Source organism: Neolamprologus multifasciatus, chromosome 4 (assembly GCF_963576455.1).
Source record: "Neolamprologus multifasciatus chromosome 4, fNeoMul1.2, whole genome shotgun sequence".
NCBI classification, from domain to species: Eukaryota; Metazoa; Chordata; class Actinopteri; order Cichliformes; family Cichlidae; genus Neolamprologus; species Neolamprologus multifasciatus.
The window spans coordinates 9,908,051-9,931,708 of NC_140442.1; the positions used below are offsets into that span (position 1 = coordinate 9,908,051).

At 39.2% G+C, this 23,658-nt stretch overlaps 1 protein-coding gene across 3 annotated transcripts; it reads left to right on the forward strand.

The window, feature by feature from the left end:
- The first annotated feature begins 1,534 nt into the window (after positions 1-1,534).
- Positions 1,535-23,621, forward strand: zc3h7a (zinc finger CCCH-type containing 7A). 3 transcript variants are annotated; one of them, XM_085156419.1, is made up of 23 exons: positions 1,535-1,699; positions 2,984-3,087; positions 8,110-8,149; positions 8,345-8,548; positions 10,716-10,874; positions 12,926-13,006; positions 14,240-14,293; positions 14,380-14,419; positions 14,515-14,858; positions 14,946-15,198; positions 15,295-15,329; positions 15,419-15,563; positions 15,703-15,861; positions 17,006-17,211; positions 17,863-17,963; positions 18,115-18,296; positions 18,448-18,521; positions 20,423-20,559; positions 20,642-20,747; positions 20,848-20,956; positions 21,047-21,180; positions 22,646-22,809; positions 22,901-23,621. In XM_085156419.1, exons 2-23 carry the CDS (start codon positions 3,020-3,022, stop codon positions 23,088-23,090), a joined length of 2,985 nt encoding a protein of 994 aa, XP_085012545.1. In that variant the 5' UTR covers positions 1,535-1,699; positions 2,984-3,019; the 3' UTR covers positions 23,091-23,621. The 3 variants fall into 3 exon arrangements, with proteins under 3 accessions (XP_085012545.1, XP_085012544.1, XP_085012546.1); XM_085156418.1 differs by lacking the exon at positions 1,535-1,699 and adding an exon at positions 1,756-2,631 and having other exon boundaries at positions 20,426-20,559; XM_085156420.1 differs by lacking the exons at positions 1,535-1,699; positions 12,926-13,006 and adding an exon at positions 1,756-2,631.
- Positions 23,622-23,658: the final 37 nt, after the last annotated feature.

The following is a 23,658-nucleotide window of genomic DNA, read 5'->3' on the forward strand; positions in this document are numbered from 1 at the left end:
CAATCACTTTATGTCCTTATCACACACACTTTATGTGTGTGTATATATATATATATATATATATATATATATATATATATATATATATATATATATACACACACACACATTGGCCCTGCAGACTACTTGTGGTCAAAATTTCCTGAATTTCCTGTATATATTATCACATCCACTTCCTTTACAAACACAGAATAATAAGTGTGTTGTGCAGACTGTGTTAGTAAAGTAACTTTGAGTTTGGTTTGCTTATAAGTGTGAAGCTCAATGTGAAGCAGTGGACCACTAGTAGTTATTTTTTCTTTTTTTAATTTACAGTGGAGTAACATATTTTTTAAACTGCTTTTTAGTCTTCTTCTTCTTTCACGTTGTTCCCATTCTATCCCTAATGTCCTCCTCTGTTACACCAATCATCTACATGTCTTCTTTCACCACTTCCATGAATCTCTGTGCTTATCTTCTTTTCCTCCTGCCTGGCAGCTCCATATACAATGTCCTTTGTTCATTATATCCACCATCCCTCCTCTCCACATGTCCAGAGTACCCCAACCTTGCCTCTCCAACTTTGTCTCCAAATCACTCAACTTAAGCTGTTTGCAGGTTGCTCCGAGAAAAAGTGTACCTTATTTTACCTCTATCACATGAAAGTCTCTTATGGGCTCCTCCCTCTAGTTTTTGAGCCACACTTCTATTTTTAAATGCTCTGTGTGCTGATAAATTCAAGGAGGAAACGCGCTGTCAAAGAAAGATTTGCACAAGAGTTGATGGAGAGGAGCTGTGGATGCCTCAGGCTCAGTGGTCTGAAATGTTGTGCTTTGTAGATTGTAAGGAGATTGAAACTGGGTGCCTTGCCAATGTATATGCATTAGAGAGAGTCTGAAGTACTGACAATCTTAGAATTAGGGTGAGCCCCATGTATGGATTGAGAGAAGGGGAAAAAAGAAAGAAAAAAGAATCAGTCAGTGTATTATATAATATATTGTAGAATTATATGCAAATTATACAGGTAGCTATCATTTCTGTATATGTATATTTTAATGTATTGGTTAAAAATCACAACAACAACAAAAAAGATTAAAAAACAACAACAACAAAAAAAAACCCCTTAAGTCTAAAACATAAAGGGATAGCTCAGGTAAAGTGTTGGCCCTGTGATCGGAAGGTCGGGGGTTTGACTCCACTGAACAGCTACCCTGAGGTACCCCTGAGCAAGGTACCGTCCCTACACGCTGCTCCCCGGGCGCTGCGTTGGTGGCTGCCCACTGCTTCACTGGGTGAATGGGTTAAATGCAGAGGAGTAATTTCCCTACGGGGACTAACACATACACATATTATTATTATTATTAAAAGTTTGTCTCTGTAAGCTACACCGATTCCAATGATTAGGGGACTATTCTAGCTGTAGGGTACACTTTGGAAAGGTTGTTGCTAATAAGAATAAACAAATATCCACGTTTTTTGTCTTATCATTAATCGCCACACACCTAAATCCTACTTGCTACAACCTTTCAGTGCCTGTAGGGGCACCAGAGCTAATGGACTCGATGTTTGCGCTCGCTTGCATCAGAGCAGAAAAAGAAGCAAAGGGCGGCCTTCAGCGATATCCCACATTTAGCCAAGTTCTTTTAGCTATAACGAAAAATCACTTTCCCTCCCTTTAGATAGCCGATGTAAGGTTTGTGCGGAATAAAGACTCATTCATGTAAGTGTGAACGACAGCTACTTCTTATCCATTTCTTTGATATTTATTGTGTGTTAGCTACAGCTAAACAGCTACACCTCGCTATTGTTTGCGTTGAGGAACTAGTTTAACTTAGGCATGCCTATGCTTTGTTAGGTTCAGTCTACTCCCTAGAAACTTAGGTGAGTAGCGTCGTGTTTTTGGTAACGTCCGCGTGTTTCCAGCATCCATAGAAGACGTGTGTTGTATCACTTCGGTATATTTTGGAACAGTATGAAAATTGCTAATATTTGCTAGCTGATGGTGAGGGCTGGTGAGAACTGGACGGTCCCTGGCCGCGGGTAACACACGTGCGCTAACTGTTATGCGCCCATTATCGGACATATTCACGAAGCGCTTTCCCTCCTCTCCTGTAAAACTTTGTTGAAATAAATGTATTCTCCACACAGTGCTGTCTTCATATGGAGGAGAGTGTTTAGTGGCTAGAAAGAAAAAAAAGCGTGTCTAAACACAAAAGCACTGCAATAATAAAGTTAATTTCGGTCCGACCGTTAATTAATGGAACATAACGGGTGACTGTCTAAAGCTAGTATAACCGTTCGCATGACTCGGTAGCAGCCCATATTCTCTTCCGATTAGCAACCACAATTAAGAAGTGCCTTTGAAAATGTTTAGAAATGACAGGTGAAATCATGTTATCTATGAGCATCCAGGGTTGACTGATTCATTTACCGGGTTTATGCGCCGTGGCCGCAGTACTGTCAGAAGGTGATAAATGCTCGAAGACTTGTGCACATTGTTTAGCACACAGTGTGCATTTTTTGCTGATGGAATTCGTGACAAACCCAAAAATATTTACATGAGGCAGTGAGCTGTCCGATGATGGAGCGCTTGATTTCAGATGCTAAGTTTAAATGGGTCCCAACGGCTCGGCTTATTGTCAAACTCTTCAGGTGTGTGGGTTTTGTAGCTTTCTATCGCTTCTACATTATACTAACCCGTATCTGCTCTGTTGTTACTGTTATTACTTCGCAAGCTAACAAAATGTTTAGCGTCACTTTCCGGAACTAAAAGCATGTCGTCATTACTAAATGCGGAAGCTAGAAATAATGGAAGGCAAGCGGCAAAGAAGCCCCTGATAAGTTGAAATCATATACTGAAGGTTAACACTGAGCAAAGGAGCTTTTTAGTTAGTAAAATCTGCCCGTGTCCAGTCAATGATGAGAAGTAATTTATTATTTATTTAGTTTTCACTGTCATTTTAAAATGACTCTACTGAATCTTCTGATTCTGATACAATTTCAGGTGCTGACTGAGGGGAAAGGGACAAAACACGCAAACATGTCTGGAGCGTGCCTGGACAGAAGGACCCGCTGGCAGGAGATTCAAAAAGGCCTCCAGTTCATCCAGTAAGTGTCCCTGGTTTGTTTCTTTTTCTTCAGTGTGTGACTGTTTTCCTGAGGCCATTTATTAGTTAGTCTTGGTCAGCTTTGGCAACTATTTTGATAATCTGATAATCATCTTATTGGTTTGTTTACATACAAAAAATTAGGGTCCGTGAAAGTGTGGTTTTTCATTCTATTATGGTTTTGCATGCGGTGTCATGTGCATATTGCTCAAGAGCTGTCCGCCTCATTAGATGTATAACCGGTAGAGATCACATCCAATAACTTGTATGTTTTTTCTTTCTTTTTTTTTCTTTTTTTTTTACATATTTATATCACTGCCTCTAATTCATCTGCCTCGTTCACCATTACTCTCTCCTGCCCATTGCTATCTCATCCTTAGTTGCCATACTTATAAGTAAACATAGGGTTCTAGCATAATAATGTTTAGTAGGTTATTCACTTACTTGACGTGTCAGGATTGCTACACATCTAAAATGGCCGAAAAGTTCATGTCACATAGGAAGCGATCACGTGTCTGCAAAACCACAATCTCTCATTTTTGATTTAAGATTTGTACATTAAAATTTTCATCATCTTTCTCTTCATCCGCCTCCTCCCTCGTCTCCACCTTATCGACTTCCTCCTCACTTCAAGCCTTGATGTGAGGAGGAAATCTCTTGATTTCAAATTAGGGATCTAACAAAAGAAAACTATATAATGTTTGTTTATGAGTATTGTCACAGTAGGTTATTGTCACTAGATGTCATCAGACTTGCAGCCCTTCTGTCTCTGGACAGCTGACGACAGATGGTTGTAAGCTAATGTTATGCCAGTGTCCTAAAACACTCTGACTTCGACTCACACTTTGATTACATTGTCAGACCGTATGAGAGTTTATTTGCTAAGTTTACGAGTCATTAACAACATTAAACCCACTTCAAAGAAAATTTGAGTAATGAGCTGTGCTTACTTAGGTTCAGGAGATCCTCAACAACTTTCCTCAGTATTGTGGTCAGAGGTGAGGTTCACTGACTCATTTAATCATTACTCCAGGTTAAGGCAGAAACAGGAGAAACATGCTGGTACAAAAGCTTAAAATTCATAGGCAAAAGGAATCAGTGACAATAATAGTTCATATCCTTGTATCAGAATATTAGATTACTTGGGTATTCAAACAAGTTACTTTTGAATTTTTACATATACATACATAAATTTTTTTTAACATCAGTTTGACTCACCCAAATTCAAAGAAGGAAAAAGTATCATTGACATTAACATATCTAGTGATGCCACGATACAAAAAAATTTAGTAGTCAGTACTCAGTCGAATCGCATGATTCTCAATACTTAAACAAAATGATCCTCTTATGTAGTTAAACTATGTATTAAAAAGTTGTTGTAAAACATGGAGTCAGATCTTTTATTTAAAATGCATGCATATTGTGTTGACAGAATACGGACTGAAATGTTAGGATGTTTACAGAGTAGCCTACTAATATTACAGCTACGTTACATCAGCATTAGGGCCGCTACTAAAGGTTAGTAATACAAATTAAATTGCTAGTAGGATTTAAACAAAAGTTAATGTGCAAATAGGAAATTAAAAACGGCTTCTGTCCATAAGTTAGGGTTTAAATGAAATCAAAAAGATTTTCTTTCCAGTTCAAGAATTCACGATTGCAGTGAACATGCTCTGGAGTGATCAGTGTTGGGGAGTAACGGAATACATGTACCGCCGTTACGTATTTAAAATACAAAATATGAGTAACTGTATTCCGTTACAGTTACCGTTTAAAAAGGTGGTATTTAGAATACAGTTACTTTGTTGAACTAAATGGATTACACGGCGGTACTTCCCTGTTTCATATTGTGGCGGGTCAGGCCTGTTTGGGTTTTGTTTGACAGCTATGTTCTGCTGTTCCAGGCGGCAGCGTTACGGTTGCCATGGTTACAGGGTGACGCTCTCTCTCTCTGCGTGTTTCCTGGGTGAGAGAGGCCTTTTTGTTGTTGTTGTGCTAAGCTAATAGGCAGAATGCTACCGGTATAGCTCTAAAGAATGTAGCATCATAGGCAGTGTAGTCCGTGCTGCAGGGAGAATGGACTGCCATACACGTTATGTGTCTGTGAGCGAGGGAGGGAGAAAAAGGAAAAGTACGAGCTGTCATCGAGCAAAAACGAGAGCTGGAAGCATGTAAATATAATAATAACCACCGCAGCCAAGAAGAGTGCCTGACGAGCCCAGTTGTAAGTAAGCTATTAAGACTCGACTGTACACCGTGTTCGTGTTTTCCTCCAAAAACAATAAGTTCCTTTGGAGCAGCCTTTCAACGCCTCTCTTTGTCTCTCGCAAGCAAAGTTGACCCAGACAACAAAGTAAAGCTAGTTTTCGGCTATGAGCCCGACACAGAACCCGTATTAGTCAGAGGTCCCTTTACTACGGTTCGGAGCCGCGGACCTTCAGTAACGGTAATAAATCACAGCAATAGTACATTCACGTAGTTGTAAACAGCATGATAATATATTAAGTAATCCAAAGTATTCAGAATACGTTACTCTCATTGAGTAACGTAACGGAATACGTTACAGAATACATTTCGGGGCATGTATTCTGTAATGGAATACATTTTAAAAGTAACCTTCCCAACACTGGGAGTGACGCTTGCCCTTATCTTTGAGATGATGTTCCCAGATGCTGATAACCATCCTAAAGATGCTCTCTGTCATTACTTTAGCCATTTGAGAGGTGCAAAGCCTGGAAACTCATCTTAATACTAGTAAAACAGAATTAGAAAAAACTGTTACTTATCAGTAATGTAGTTGTATATCATAGTTTCTCAGATGGCGTAGTGTTCAATGTCAATTAAACTAAATAATTATTGACATGATCCAACCTACAGATTAACTACCTAAAGATAGGTGGAAGACATTTACTATTCAGAAGAAATGTTAATGTGTGAGGGGGGGGACTTAAGTTTGTAGCTAGTTCTGTTTAATTGTTTCCTCTTGCTTATCACTCATTGGCTAACAAAATTACATAGTGTTCGCTTAGCAAGCATCATGCTGAGAAGTTTTCTGGTAAGCTAACATGAACATTACTGTAAAAACCTAAACATTATCGTACAAACATTAACATAAATGAGACATCAATGCCATGCACCAACTTAACGCCCTAAATCTGATCCATTCAGAGTTGACATCACAGCTCCATTGTGTCGTGGAAGGTTTGGTTTATTTGAACACTGCTTTTTAAGAGTGAACCATCATCCCTTTGTCAGCCACCCTTGAGTGCAAAGTACTCTCATAGCTGAATCTGCCTTTCTTGAGTTGGAGCAGAGCTGCACTACTTGCCATTTTCCAAGTGTAGTTTTTGCTGTCCCATTTGTATTTTTCCCTGTGCTTGTGGGCTTTGTTTCTAGTATTCTACTTCAGCATGTTTGGCTAGATTAGAACACTTATAGCCTTCTTCAGTTTCAGAAGAATGGCCACCTCTGTGCATACATCGCCTGTGGATGTTGGTATGGAATCATAAGTAGTATTGATTCTGGTGACATCCCTGACGTCCCCCCTACAGTGTAAATAAATTTCTTGAGGGTTTAAGCATGTAGCATATGGCTTCTTCATATGATATTACACTTTTTTTTTTTTTACACTATTTTGCTCTTCACTCTACTCTGAGCCCCTCCCAGATGGCCAAACTCCTCACCCTATCTCTAAGGGAGAGGCCAGCCACCCTTTGGAGAAAGCTGATTTTTAACGCTCGGATCTGCGATACCGTTCTTTCAGTCACTACCCAAAGCTCATGACTGTAGGTGAAAGTAGGCACGTTAACCAGTAAATCGAGTGCTTTGCTTTTACACTCAGCTCTCTCTTCACCACAATGGACCGGTATAGTGTCCGCATCGCTGCAGCGCCAATCCGTCTGTCGATCTCGCGCCCCCCTCTCTGCTGACTCACAATCAAGACCCCGAATACTTAAACTCCACTACTTAAAATACTTAAAGTCAGATAACACAATACCCATTGAATGATTGTAAAGGAGCAGATTGAAAATAAAATCTCGTCTTTCTACCCCCCTTTTAAGAGTAACTAACAGTCCACCACAATCTCATTGGGTTGTTAAGATCAGTTGGAGGTAAGAGAGACAGCTGATTACTGGTATTACTTCAGTTTTGTTTCTAGCTTCGTATTCAAGCATCAGGCAGAATTCCTTTATGACCACTTATTGTTTTAGAGCTGAGCAAAGCAGTTTAGCTTTTCATTTCATCTAATCCACCAAGGGCATTTTGTTTTAAAACAAAAGTGATACTTAAAATACTATGGTGAATGCCGTCACTGTGTTGTAGTATGTGTGTGTAAAGTTGACAAAGATGAATGAAATGGGTCTGCCACTTGGATTTTTTTCACACCGAATCATTAAATACTTAATTGTTCAAAAACATGGCAACAAGCGAAGTGGTATTTTGTTGTATGCAGAGGAGCTCATCATGCCTTGGATGAAAGGACTGCCTAGAATATATCGCCCTCCTAGTCCACTGTTTAAAAGAAGAAATGCAACTCTACATACCAGGCAGCAGCTGTAGTGGAAAACAGCCTTTGAGGAAAAAAAAAGACAAAAATGTTTCCATGATAGCATTTAATGGCACAATGGAACCTTTTAGTGTAGCAATTTATCCACTAGTTTAACATTGCATCAAATAATTGATGACTGTTGATGATATTAAGCTTGATAATGACTGTAGGTCTGTGTTGACATCTAAATGAAATGTAGGTTTGTGAACTGCTTGTGACATAAACCACACCCTGATTAGAATCATAATACAATTTTACTTCCTGGCAGTCACTACTATTTAGTATAACTTAACAATACAGTCAGAACCAAACCAGTAGATGGTTTGGTTTCAATACAGTTTTTAGGACGTTTTACTTAAAAAAAAGAAGGAAAAGAAATCTGCGTAATTAATGTAATTTACAGTTTCTCACACACATACATAATTTATTTAATGGCTGGCACTTTGTAATTTCATTTTTATTTCTTTCTTCTAGATCAACCCTTCCATTTCCTGGGAGTCAGGAGCAGTATGAGGTAAGCAGTGTAAATTTGAATGGACGGTGATCCAGTTCCATCAAAATTTGAGTTAAACAAATTTGAGGTTATTTTAATTTATTGGGTAAAAAAAATAAAAGGCAACATGTAATTTCCTGCATCTGTGTAAAGGCGTATTACTATATTACTGCACTTTGTATGTTTTGTTTTATTTGGATGTTTTAAATTTTCCAGGTGTTCATAAAGGACCTTGTGTGGAATCTGTTTGGAGAAGGAAACGACGTGTTTAGGGAAGGAGAATGGACGAAATCCATCGAGATGTTTACTGAAGCACTGAATATAGCAGATTATGCTGAATCAGAAGATATCTGTGTTCAAACAGGTTTACTAGAAAAGCTGTATGCAAATCGAGCTGCGGCATACCTAAATATTGTTCCGGTAAGTTGTGAGCACGGCATTGATCACAAGTCACTTTCAAACTTTGCTCTTAAAATTTACATATTAGTTTTGTTAGTAAAATGCATAATGGTGAGAAGGAAAACTCTTAAGGATAAGATTCTGTACTAAAATTTTGGATGTGAAAAACAAGCTACATTATTGTTTGTGCTGTTGGCAAAGTGATATACTTAATCATATTGAGATAATACAGTTAAATATAGTTACTGCCCATTTTTTTTGTTGCTCCCCTGCTCTGCTGTGTAATTGTTATTGTAGTCTGTTGGTAGATGGTTGCTATGGCATATGTCATGCACTATTCAAATTTTTGTGGATGGAAAGATGTTGTGAAATTAAAATGACAGAATGTTTTAATAAGGTTTCTTAGGTGCATAAATGCTAGAAATGGGTTATTTTAACCCAGTGGTATGTGGTTGCTAGGCAGCATGATAATGTCATTATTTGCCATGTAAATAAGAAACTTAATGGGTTTAAGATTTATCTGTGTGCCAAATTGGTTGCTCAACTGATTGCCAGAGCAATTTGGTAGTGAAGGAATACAAACAGTGTGTTCAGATTGAATTCATTTTGAATTCAGACTGCATTGACAGGAGAAAGTTTCCTCTGTAAGTAAGATGGACACATTCCAGGGGCTCGGCACAGTCTAAATGCAGTCCAGAAAGTGTAGCAATGTCTCTCTGGAACACATCATACTACACTCACCATATTCCTTCTGGAACTTAATCACTGCTCTGAGCTCATCCATGATATTGTCCAGGGTCCTCGCATTCCTCGTGGTGATAGCTGTACAGACGGTTTATATTTCCCCCTGTTTAACCCTGTGCTTAGCTTCTCTGAAAACATGTGGCTTTTTTTTTCATGTCTCTTCTTGAATTAAATTCCTCGCTCTGTACAGAAATCAGTGCATTCAGCTAGTGAAGATTCTTCATTGCCATGAGTATAATGCAAAGGAAAATCACAAATAGACTTGCAAAACTTGACATTTGCCCAAAAAGTAGCGATTTCACCTTCGCATCAAACAGCGAGCAATGGAAATCGACTTTGTGTGATAAAGTCAACAAAAATAAAAGCTCCTGCATCCTCCATTCAGTACACAAAACACAGTTTTAAATTACAGATTAGTAGATGTAGAGGTGGATGGTGATGATGATGGTGATGACCATGTTATGTTTTAAGGCCTTCTTACAAGTTATTTTATCTCTGTTGTATAAAACAGATGATCTGTCATTGACATTGACATAATGTTAGAATAAAATCTGAATTAAATTCTTGAACTCTGGCTTCAGAGTACCATTTCACTGTCCTGAGTGTTCCAAGAGTTCTACTAAAGTGAAGCCTTACCTGGCTTTGCTATTGCATGTTCTTTTCTACATTATCAGTTAAATGTGCATTAGTGTAACTAAAGGTTTTCAAATACTTACTGAGTTGCTAACTCGCTGTAATGCTACACTTTGCATTTCCAGTTTGACAGTAATGCTTAGCCTGAGGACCAGTGGGTTACCTTAACATTAGGGGGTGGGTACTGGTGAAGCTGACACTAGATTGATTAGATTTTGGACAGTGATTTAATAACACGTGCTGCTTTTAACTTTGATTTCAATTGTTACCAACACTCCGCATTAAAAAAAAAATGTATATAAAATTTCACATTTTAGGAAATATGCTCATTTGCTTTCTTTCTTTGTGAGTGTAATACCTCTCAAGTCTAAATACAGATAGCAACTGCTTAGCACAAAGACAAAGAATAGTAAGAAATGGCTAGTCTTGCTCTAAGATAATAAATTATAGTGTATGTCATGTATTAAATCCATTTGAAACTAATTGAAAACATATAACAATACACCAGAAAGGTGTAGGTTTCATTCATCAAAATGTAACTTAGTAATGGGAGAGACTGGGTTCCAGTAAATCAAACTGGTGGAAAATCAACCCACTTTCCTGTTAGTGTGTTTGCCTGTATTGAGTCATGTTACATGGCAGTAAAAGCACTCTGCTGTCTTCAGGGAGGAAAAACAACACACCACACCCTTACCTGAGTCAACTCACTGAACGTGTATTGTCAATTTATGACACAAGAAACTTTTGTTTTGTGCACACAGACCATGCCTCAGTATTCTTACTCTGTAACATGTTTTGTTTTTTTCCATAGGGACTCTATGACCAAGCACTAGAAGACTGTGAAAAGGCTCTCCGGTTGAATGAGGGCAACTACAGAGCTCTGTACAGAAAAGCAAGAGCCTTGAAAGAGTTGGGGCGACATCAAGAGGCCTATGAGGCTGTTGCCAAATGCTCTCTAGCAGTGCCTCAGGTAAGGAGGCCCAATCACCACACTTTTTTTTTTCTCCTGGGGAATCCCATGGACAAGTTGGCTAGTAATTCTCATACTGGATATATTTAGAGGATACACCAAATGACTGCTTTGGCAAATGAGCGGGACTTAAGAAAGTTTCATAGACGGATATACCCTGGTCTTCAGTGTAATTAGCAATCGGTTTTGCTTTCTGCCATCTTAATTTACTGATTTCTCTTCCTTTCGTACAAATGGTGCTCAAATCTCAGTTCAGGAGAAGTTTTAAATTACCAAATGTTGCCAAATCACTCAACCCCCACTGGTCGTGGCAGATGGCCACCCCTCCCTGAGCCTGGTTCTGCTGGAGGTTTCTTCCTGTTAAAAGGAAGTTTTTCCTTCCCACTGTTGCCAAAGCGCTTGCTCATAGGGGGTCATTGTATGTTGGCGATTGTTGGCGTTTTCTTTGTATTCTTGCAGGGTCTTTATCTTACAGTATAGAGCGCCTTGTGGCTAATGTTGGTGCTATATAAATAAAATTGGATTCAAATGAATACTGAGTTATTCATACTTAATGTTGTGAAATGAAAACAATACTGTGCGTTAAGTGTTACGAGTGCATAAATGCTAATAAGGCCTGACTCAGATTTCTGTGGGGAGTCTTTACAGTTTTCTTTACAACTAAACCTACATAAATGGCTGACATTGTCGCAGGTATTTATGTTTGTGCTGGTGCTTTGTGTTAATTATCTTGTGGTTGTGTCCCAGCTGAGAGAAATAAATAAAATGCTGGAACTTTATTTCCCCCTGGGTTTCCCTTCCTTCTGGGAATTTATGCTTCAGCAGGAAAAATACGGTATCTATATCATAACTACAAACCGCTCAAACAGCATAGCCTTACATACGCCGCCCGAGAAATGTAGCTACATGTCAAGTTGGCACAGCCTCAAAATATTGTGATTGGCCTGTTCATCATTGTTTCCTCCTATCTGCTTTTTTGCTGCACTTTTTGAATTTATCAATGAGAGGATAACAATCATCCTCTCAATAAAAGGAATAGCAACCATAGCATCAACATAAGGATTCACAAATGTCCGCAAATTCTTGAAGGGTAATCGTGGCAATTGTCGTATACGAGGGAAATATACAAAGATGTGGAAAAGCGTGAGGGACAACAATGTTAGCCCCTGAAAGGGGGAAAAACCTGACCATAACAAAAGCCTGCTTTAGACTTCCACAGATAGACTTTGTAGAGCGCAGAGACCATAGGGTTTTATAGGAGTTTGAGGTTACGACGTAACAGAAGCATAAATCACCAGTAATTGGACATTTTAGCCTGATGGTAGGTGATTGCTTGGCCACATGGCTTATATGACTGAGAAGCACCTTCAGGGGCAGGCATACCTGTATGTCAAGTTTGTCTGCTTAACTCTTGATCGTGTAGGAGTATTTTGCAGACCGATTATAAAGATTTTGTTATAGTAAGTCAGAGTTAGAGATCGGTTTCATACAAGGTGTATTGTGCTGCATAAACCATATACCAGAAGTATGAATATGTGCCGTTACATTCACTGGATCTTTGTAGTAAAGGTATAAAAGTAGTAAATCTACATGTGCACTTTGAATCATCATAGATAATATAAAAAATGAAGAAAGTCTGGTCTGTAGCCAGATTTTTGTCCACCTCCACCCACACCCTTTCTTTCCACTAACCTCTGTACGCATTCTGGTACAGAAATTTGCTTGCTTGAAGGACTGCAAATGTAACCTTGGATACAAAAAATGTCAGGAAGGCTTTGTGTTACAGCCATGCTTTAAGAAGCTCTGCTTTATAAAGTAGTGGTCTCAACTGCACCACAGCACCATGTTTCTGCCATGTATTTGTATAGAATACTATGAATGGAGGGGGGTGTCTGTCAGATTTAGACAGACTCTCCAGGTTGGTAAAATAGTGCAGTGAAAGATTTTGAGAAAAAAAATCTTAATTTAACATGAATAGCATGTAGGAGATTATTAATAGCTGTAAAACATAAAGAATCAAAGGCGGTAACTGTCCTGTGTTGTTTCCCCAGGACTCCAGTGTCACACAGCTGACTCAGGACCTTGCCAAAACTTTGGGGTTGAAAATCCGTAAAGCTTATGTGAGGAGTAAGGTATGGATGTATGATGACAAAGGGGACCTGTTAGGTTTTTCAGAATTTTATTTATTTTTTTGTATATCTGCTAATTAAGCAATGACTTACAAATCCTGCTTCTGGGTCCAAGCTCCTACGATGTCCATTAAGGCTGTTCTCTTTTTTACATGTTGCAATGCTCTGTATATTTATTTATAAACAAACCCCTTAAAAAATCCTGTGATTGTCGTATGCTTCTCTAGCTGTTCATTAGCACAGTTCATGTGCATCACATCTTCAGGCTTAGTTTTTAAAACTAAAACTGTGATGTAACTATTCTTCACAAAAGAATATCTCTGAGGCTCAGTAGGTGCATGACTAACCCTGTGTTGTGGATCGATCATCACAGGCATTCTCTTGACTGAAGTTTGGTCTGTTTTCAGCATCTTTTTCACTGCCCCATGATTGCATTTGTCTCTGCCCAACAGGGACACGTTCATCCTCCATTCCTGTTTAGTTTTCCATCTCCATTGATGTTCAAAGAGAGAGCAGAGCTGCAGGTTTTTTGTTTGTTTTTTTTTATAAATCCCTCTGTCAGAACAAGGTGGATCAACTTTAGATGGAAACTAGCAAGCTAACTTCCTGCTAACTTCAGGTTCTGTTACACTTCAATCCTGTAAAGCCCCCTTTTCATGGATACCTGGATGTTAAACTTTATCGTAACACATGGGAGAGCAACCACACGGAACATTTTATTGACAAGTTAGGGCAATTTTAACTCTGCGATACCAGTGTTTGTTTGAGTTTGGACCTGGAAATGATGATGATGTCAGACTTAAGGCAGCTAAAATATTTGACATAAACGTGTAATCCCTGCAATCCAAAAGCTCAGGATTCAGAGTGCACTAAAAGTTAAGCTTGAGTCAGATTTTACAACTTTTGGCTTAATGTGATGCTAATCAGTTGCTTTGGTTACTACAGTTGTCCCTGTCTGTGAGCCCATACCTGCTTTCCACACATACTCCACCTGTTGTTTAGACTTTCTGTTCACAATGGAATAGCCTCTCAGAACAAAGTTTGCTTAAAGGAAAAGGAGCTAAAACTGCTCTGTCCAAAAATTAAATGCAGAGCTTGGAGCATAATGGGTCCCCGGTTACGGTCAAAACAAGTAAAACCACTCTGATTCGTGGAGGTGGTTTTCAACGAATTGCTGTGTTAATCGAATGATAAGGGAGTGAATTCATAAAAAGATTTTATTTATTTATTTTACAGCCTGCCTTGAATGTTTTGAGAGGATCAAGTTATCAAGATGCGTCATGTGACAAGGTAAGCAACCTCAGCCACACAAAAGAAAATATGTAGCAGTAGTTTTCCAAGACACAAGGTGATCAATAACAATTTGTATTTTCCAGTTTCCTTATGGCTCAGATTCAGTTGAAAATATAGAAATTGGTAAGTTTCGGTCCTTGATAACCTTTTTATTTGCATATCAAAAGGTGCCAGGGCTAAAATCACTTAATCTGTCCATCCTGTTATGTGTTTTTTAGAAGTGCCTCAGTTAACCCAGGATAGCAGTGTTTTGACTCCAGGACCAGCTCCCATCCAACCTCCGGTGGCAGTGCACCTACCTCTGAATGAAGCAGTGGTGGATGAACTCCCCTCTACCAACAATATTTCATCTGTCCCCTCATCTGAACCTCCAGGCTTCGAATCTGTCGCCCTGCCTGTGTCTGCATCCACGTCCGATCCCCTCCCTGCACTCACATTCGTAAATGGGTGCCGAGCCAGTAAGCCTTACCCAATTCTTGATACTAGTCAAGATTTTGATACGGACATCATTGGGGACGACCTAGATGATCTTCTGGACCAAGCTGGCCCCGAATCTACTATGGTTTGTTAGCAGAATCCCCGGCAAATAAATAAGACAGTGAGTTTAGATTTGAACAGACGTGTGACTTTCCCTAATCTCCTCTGTCAGGTTATTCCTACGGTGAAGGGGCCTCTTCCTTTACCTGCCAGTATTGCCTCAGGCAGTTCCATGTCAAGTCCATTCCTGATGCCATCGCACATCAGCCCTTTTCTCCCTAGTGGTCCACATCAGTGCACTGTAACGCTGCCGCCTCTCTATCACAAGTCGGGGTCAAGTGCGTATTTTGGTATGGACACTTTTGACCCCATTTCACCACCACTGGACTCTCTGGATAGTCTCAGCATATCAGACTTTAAACCAGGTATGCTACTTCACCTCTTTACTTGGGCTAAGATCACTATTTCTCCATCTGTATCTGATACACAAATAAGCATTTTTTCCCCTCCTACTGTCACAGTTTCAGATTATGCTCCAAGTGCATTCCTTCCACAGGTAATTACTGTTTATCAATAATATCGAACCATCATCAGTTCAATCTTTGTTACAGGCTCATAACCCATTGTTTTTCTTTGTTATTACAGATCAACAATAATCACACCCCAATGGGGATGGCTGTGGGTATGCCTGATGTAAAAGGCCTCCCTGCTGCTGTTGATTTAGCAAAGAACCCCCTAGCTGAAACGCATGAATTCAAACAAGCCTGTTCAGTGTGCTATGTCAAAACCGGTGAGGAATTGTTTTGACAGTACACTTATTTAACTGTCTGCTTTTTGTTCTGCTGTAAGCTCAAATTTGTCACCGTCTTTGAGGATGGGATGGGAAGTAGGGTTTGGTGTAACTTGTTTCATATTTTCTCTATTCACAGGGCCTGGAGTGTTGGATTACACACTACATACGGAAGACCATAAATGCAAAAAGGATGTATTACTTGGCCGAATCAAGCATTTGCCAGACAAAACATGGAAACTCATTCGACCCAGACCAACAAAAACTCAATATGTTGGACCTTATTACATTTGCAAAGGTTAGTTATTGATTGATTGATTTATTTTTAGTGTAAATGCCTTTCTCACAACCTGTTTCATTTATTTATGTTGATTCCCCAAAGCATGGGTGGGGGAACTCTTGGCCTCATGGGCCGGTGTCCTGCAGGTTTTAGATGTGTCCTTGATCCAACACAGCTGATTCAAATGGCTAAATTACCTCCTCAACATGTCTTGAAGTTCTCCAGAGGCCTGGTAATGAACGAATTATTTGATTCAGGTGTGTTAACCCAGGATGATATCTAAAACCCGCAGGACACCGGCCTGGAGTTCCCCACCCTTACACTAAATCAAAACATTAATTTACGTTTGTTTTGCCAAGAAATACCTGAATTATCAAAGCTCTTTTTGCACATTTGCATTGTTACAGTGCGCTTATTTTGTTATGTTCATCTTCAGCTCCACATTCTTTTTGTTTGATAACTTTGCAAAAAACCCTTAATTATCATATAATTACCAGTTTAGCACCTCTCCCTTTAAGGCTACGCTGTCTTTAAACTTTCTTCTGATTGGTCGCCACTCCCAAATAGAAGTTTGGTCTGTATTTTATTTGATCATCCACCATTTTAACTGTATACATGACATAGAAAATAAGGAAAAGCTTAATAGCCCCACTTTAAACTTGAATCATTTACCACCTTTTTACAGAGACTGAATAAGATAAGAAATCCCTCTTAGTTGGTCCCTTTCCCTCTTTGCTTGTTTACACTGAAACCAACAAATGTGGCGTAATGCTGTCCCAGTGTGCGTTTTCAGAAAGCATGCCAGCATTCTGAAATCAGAGGCATGACGTGTATTACAACAGTGTCAGTGTTTAGTGTAGCGTGTCCCCCCACACTGGCTTTCTCATAAACACAGATGTCAGTTCAGCTCTGTGACTAAGTCTGCCTCTGGCTTAAAGGAGCAACAACAATATGCCCCATTCCCTCTCTGTACCTTTCACTCAGAAAAGCAAGGCAGAAAAAAATCATGCAACAGCACTGCTATTTCCTGTTTTATTTTACCTACTTATGCCTACAGAACATGTACACATTTATCTTCAGAGGAACATCTGTAACACGTTTTATGACTGACTTTGCTTCTAGCACTCATTGTGATAATAAAACGTGACCTTAAATGTTGCAGAGGTGGCTGTTGGAAAAGATTGCTTGTATCCTGGCCACTGCACATTTGCATACTGCCAAGAAGAAATTGATGTTTGGACTCTGGAGCGGAAAGGATTTATTTCCAGAGAACTGCTCTTCGATCCTTTTGGGCCAAACTCCAACATCAGGTTGACTGTTCCCAAGATCTTGCAGGAGCATCATGGGATATTCATGTTTCTCTGTGGGGTGTGTATTTTGATTTAGTGTCTTATCCAAAACTAGTGTGGATGTATGCAAGGCAGGACCAGTACTTCTGGTTAAGTTATATTAAAGTGCCAAATCTTTGCTTTAAAAAAATTAATATTTTCGGTTCAGTGTTTTAAAAGTAATTAGACATACAAATTCAAGGGGGAAAAAATCCTCACATTTAATATTATGCTAAATGTTTTGGCGTGAAACTGTTTTGTTTCAAATAAATGTGCTGATGCGCGGATGGTGGAGTAGGATATCTATCAGTGTGTATTCATCTACATAGACTGTAGTGATAGTGTTGTAGTGCTGCTGGATGTGGAAATGTGGGGATTTGTTTGTTTGGTTTTTTCCTTGTGAGTTGAGGAGAAAATCTTTGGCCTCGTTGTAAATTGATTCTTTTGCTCAAATATGTTAAATGCAGAAAACAATGCAGACAGTTACGAAATGAATAAACTGGCTCATTTAACCACAGTAGTAAATATCTTTTTCATTTTCATTGGAATGGAATGTGAGACACTTTTTCTGCTGCTCACGTTTTATAGGTGATCAAAGTGTGTATAGCATAAAGGTGTGTATATATAGTTTATTGTCTTGTTAGTTTAATGCCTAAAACAGATATTTTATGGGAAATGTGCTGTTCTGCAGGTGTGCTTTGACCACAAACCCAGAATAATCAGCAAGACCAACAAAGATGACCCTTCAGTTTGTTCTCATCCTGTGACAAAGCATGACTTTGAGGATCATAAGTAAGTGAATCACCATTTCAGCACATGAAACCATCTTCATTTTATTTGTGACTTAAAGGATTTACCCTTACAGTGTTTAGATCTTAGAATATGAAGATATTCTGGAAATACATAAGAATTATGTATTTATATGTATAAATTCTATTTGAAGGTGCCTGGTCCACATTTTGAAAGAGAATACAGTCCGGTATTCCAAAATAAGACCCTTGAGTCCCCATTGCCAGCTGGATCTTTGTCGCCACGAAGTCCGGTACGGTTGCGTGAGAGAGGATGACTGTTTCTACGCCCACAGCCTCATCGAGCTGAAGGTCTGGATGATGCAGCACGAGCTTGGTAAGACTATTCTTTGAAAATGATACAAGAACTGGGTGGTATTGCATCTGAAATGCTCCCTTTTCTTTCCCATAAAAGACTGTAATTTTAAATGCTGTGTTTTCAAATATAAATCAAATTACATGGATATTTGGTTTTCTGGATTACACAGGTATCACTCACGAAAACATTGTCCAAGAGGCTAATAAGTTTTGGAATGCAACAGCTTCATTGCAGGGAGCTCAGGTAAAACCAGTGTTTGTTTTTTTTCCTTTTTCTAGTAGGTATTTCTACATTAAACATACATAAAATAACAATAAGAAGAATTGTATTGATCCCAAAGGAAAATTCCTGTCTCTGACATATGAATTTAATGGTTAAGTGTAAAACATTTGTTTTACATTTAACAATAAGGAAATGAAGAACCTGTATTTTAGACAGTTTTTTGTCCTGAATTAAAGTACAGTGGGGGAAGTAATTGTTTGATGCTCTGCTGAATTTCTTTTTTGCTCACAAAGGGGAAAAAAACTGTCTCTATTTTTATGGTATATTCATTTTAATGGAGACAACATTTCAATCAAACAAAAATTGATTTGCATATCAATGAGTGAAATAAGTATTTGATGCCCTACAGCCCAAACAGAATTCTGACTCCCACAGATTGGGCATACACCCATTTAGTCAGTTACAGATACTTCTGCTCTCACAGAGAGCCCTTTTCCACTAGTAAGTACTTGGGTCAGCTCGGCTCAACTCAACTCATTTTTAAGGGCTTTCCATTAAGTGATAGTACCTGGAACCTTTTTAGTACCTACTTGGCTGGGATTCCAAGCAATCTGAGGCAGTCCGACCATGTGACCGCATGCCACTGATTGACGTCACTTGATCAGTCATGAGAGCGTCTCCTTTATGAAAATAAAAACAGCCATTTTTGAAACCTGGCAACAAGGGAAATGGCTACAAATAAAACAACACCATGGTCCCTACATACAGCAAGCAGCAGGTATGCCATCTCCATCGTTGTGGTGTTTGTGTCGCATACAAATGACGTCATAGGACTTTTAGCTAGGTTGCTATAACGACCCCATGCACATTTAAGTGGTGCTCAGTTGTAATGGAAAACGTCTTGAGTCAAGTAAGTACTGGTGGAAAAGGGCTAAGAAATGTATTACATTACAACCTTTCCACCACCAAGACCAAAGGGCTGTCAGAGGATGTCACTGACAAGACTGTAGACCTGCACAAGGCTGGAAAGACCATCAGCAAGAAGCTTGATGGGAAGGTGACAACTGGTGGTGCAATTATGGGATTAGGATGATCGTGTTGGTGGAACAGCCCAAATGTACATGGGATGAGCTTGTTAATAATCTGAAGGCAGTTGGGACTGCAGTTACCAGAAACAGCATTGGTAACACACTACACCATTATGGATTGGAATCTTTCAGGTCCCTCAAGGTCCCCCTTGCTCTATAAGGCACATGTACAGGCCTATCTTAAGTTTGCCAGTGAACCTCTAAGTGTCTAAGAGAAGGCGAGACGAGAACCTCTTTCTCTCAACCAGAACACTGAAGATGGGTAGTGGATGGGTCTTCCTGCATTACAGTAATCCAAAACACATTGCCAACAGACAAAGAAGTGGCTAAAGAATCATAGTGGCCTAGCCAGTCTCTAGTGCTAAATCCTATAGTAAATCTGTGGGAGCTCAAGCTTTGAAGAGAGCAGTAGGCCAAAATCCCTCCTGGGATGTGTGCAAACTTGGTGACCAACTACAAGAGGCTGCAACAGGGGTTTCTCCACCAAGCTGTAAGATGCTGTGTTTGGGGATTCAGTGTTATTTTACTCAATGATATCCAAATCAGTTTATAACTTATATGTAATGTGTTTTTTATGGATTTTTGGTTGATATTCTTTCCCTCCATTAAAATGACAGTACTACAAACATGACACATTGTTCATTTCCTTGTAAGTGAGCCAACTTACTTGATCTGCTGCTGAATTTGTAGTTATTTTCCCCACTCTAAGCTGTTGCCATTGTCATTAGCCTTGCACTATATACATTCATTTAATTATTTTAGTTGTTTCATTGTTGCGAAGGGAAAATTTATATTTAGTCACAGATTTTAACAAGTCCTTTAAAATATAATCAGCAGCTTCCCAGTGCACTGAGAAGATTTGGACCTCCGAATCTGAAGATGATGTTTGTTTGTGGCCAGTGCTGGAGAAACGGCCAACTAAGTGAAGCTGACAAAAACAAGAAGTATTGCACAGCCAAGGCAAGACACACGTAAGTATTTGGATGTCTTTGTGTACGTGGGGGACTACAATCCATTATGTCATTATTGAGTCACGCTGTCTTTCTGTCTCAGGTGGGCAAAAGACAGGCGGGTGGTGCTTGTAAGTTCCCATGAAAGGAAAAAGTGGACAACTGTAAGACCACTTCCAACCAAAAAACCCATTCCATCTCAATTTGAGGTATGTTTCCAGCACAGTCTTCCCATCTTATATTCGCCAGACATATAATATATTCAGATTTGGAATAATGGAGACCAAATGTTTTCTGGTCTCTGTTTAGATTTGCATGCATGTGACAGCTGGCAAGAAGTGTCAGTACATTGGGAACTGCACATTTGCTCACAGTGTGGAAGAAAGAGACCTTTGGACCTACATGAAGGAAAACAACAGTGAGTTTTGTTGAAGCGGTTGGCTCTCTTAATGTGTAAAATTTAATTGGTGAATGTGACGTGGCAAACACATTATGTCCCCTCATTTAGTTGGAGATATGGATCAACTTTATGAGCAATGGCTGCAGTCTCAAAGGCCTGGCTGGGGTGATGAAACTTCCACTAACTCGGTCAGAGAAAATGGGAAACAGATCCACATGCCAACTGACTACGCAGAGGAAGTGGTGAGTTGATAAGTTGGTGGATATGAAATGTAGTTCAGTGGCATCTAGTTAATATTGTGCTCAGGGATGTTTGCAGCTAGACTATTAAATTTAGGTTCTTTCCCTAATTTGCAAGTAAACTACACTACCTGGTAGCTTAATCATTCCTATTTCATTAATGTATAACAACACTGTATTTGTGTGGATACTATTTCACCTTGTTTTTTAGATTGTCCCTAATGATTCCTGTTTCCTGGTGAGTTCTGCCTTTTAGATAAGTTGGCAGCTTTTAATCGACTCGTGATAGGTAGAATGAAGGTTAACCAAGCCCAAGCGTGGAACGCTTTCCTCGGTGAAAACAGAGGACCAAAAATTGCCCAAATTAAGCCAAAGAGTGCATAAAGTTATGAATCTCATTGTGTTCATACATACTTGGAAGGGGTGTCTGAAAGAGAGAGTGAATGGGCTTTCGAAATGGGAGCTGAAATGGTGAGAATTATACTTGGGCATAGATCCTTAACCAGAATGTGAGTTTGGGGTAGAATTGAGAGGAATAGCTATGTGGGGACTGGAGTACAAGCCTGTGCTTACTTTAAGTACACTCTTGGGCCTGGATTATATTTCCTGCGTCCGTGTGATCGCTAAAGTCTGTGTGATGTCAATTAGTCATCAGACTAGACGGAGTTATGAGGATGTGGATGTCTGTGTTTTTTGTGGCTGTGTGGATTCGTATATAAAGAATTTACATTATAATACACTAGCTACACATGTGCCCCAGGCAGCATACTTCAGAATTATAAGCGGAAAGTCTATTTGTATCCTATTCAGTAGAATGTAATTGAGGCTTTGTTCAGTGGCAACATCCCTAATTATGCATCCTGAATTATGAATGTCTTAATTTTTTTTTTTTTTAAATGAAAGCAAAGCCAGTGCTGAATTTCGTTAAATGTGCCTTTTTATTTATTGGCCATGAGGTCAAAGGTCAAATCCTGTATAAGTCTATGGAAAACTATCCCTCAAGCTGACCTCTGTAAAGGCGTTCTTGTCGAGTTCAACAAGCTCTGTCACTTGTTAAGTTTTATTGTATAGAACATTAAGTTCTTTTTGGAAATGTTGGTTATTCTAAGCATTGTGGCAATTATCCAGGGTTTCTGCTTGAATAGGTGTTAGCCAATTAGCATATGGTTTTACAATCCTATTTGGACGGCACTCGTCGCATCCAGCTTTAATTGAACAAGATGGCCAGTGTGAAAGTTTTATGTAACAGGGCTTCGCCAAATAGTGGGTGATACCATGATCGCTAAATCCATCATTTATCCTGTCTTTCATGAAAGTGTTTTCATTAACAACAATGTTATTCTGTTCTTACTGCTATTTATTGATGAAGCAGAAAATAGTTGGATCTAGTGTGTCTACCCTGCATATTTTGATGAAATTTCTAAAATGTATTTATTTGTTAATTTTTTAAATGAAATTGTTTTTGCAGGCTGGCAATCATTGTTGGCTCTGTGGTAAAAACTGCAACAGTGAGAAGCAGTGGCAGCAGCATATCACTTCAGAAAAACACAAAGAACGAGTTTTCAACTCTGAGGATGATCAGAATTGCTGGCAGTATCGATTTCCCACAGGCACTTTCAAAGTTTGTGAGAGGTAGGTTTATCAGAAACAACGTGTACTATATGTGTCTTGTTACGAGTCTGATTGTTTTCGATGGTTGACATTTGCTGTCACTTTTTGGCAGGTTCCTCAAAGGCACGTGCACAGAGGATGACTTGTGTAAGCTGGCTCACGGGGAGCAGGAACTAAAAGAATGGAGGGAGCGCAGGGAATTCCTTTTGATGAAACTTGCCAAAGCCACAAAAGACCATCTTATAGCACCAAATGACAATGACTTTGGAAAATACAGTTTTCTGCTTAAAGACATTAAATAATGACGTGATCACAATATTCATGCACACTTGCAAATGATGCAGTATTCAGTCTCGAATCAGGTCATCTTTGAGGGCCTCTGACCTGCACAGGAAATAGCCTGATCACAGCATGATTTTAAAGGAGGGCATACAGGACAGGCCCCCTGAATGGTGGCTGTTTGCTCTGATCAGAATTACAGGAGTGTTATCATTAAAAGCAAATACTGAGTGTTAAAACACTTTCCAGAAGCTTTGCAGTGCACCATTCTGTCATACCTGAAAATGGTGGGGAGGGGGGAAGCATGAGTAAACCTTGATCAGAGTCATGTTCAGATTCTTACAGTTGATCTAAACAAAAAAAAATTCTCCACAAACAGTTTGTATATGTTAAAGACCTTTTACTGTTTTAAGTATCAATTACTTAAAGAGTTGAGTTGACATTCTTTTATTTTAATCAGTAAACACAGTAAACATAGGTCATCTTCACTTTCCATTTATCTAATAGTGTTACCAATGTAATGGGCACCACACCAAATAAAGCTCCTTTTTTAATCTGTTTTGAAATGGCTTTTATTTAAGCATACACATG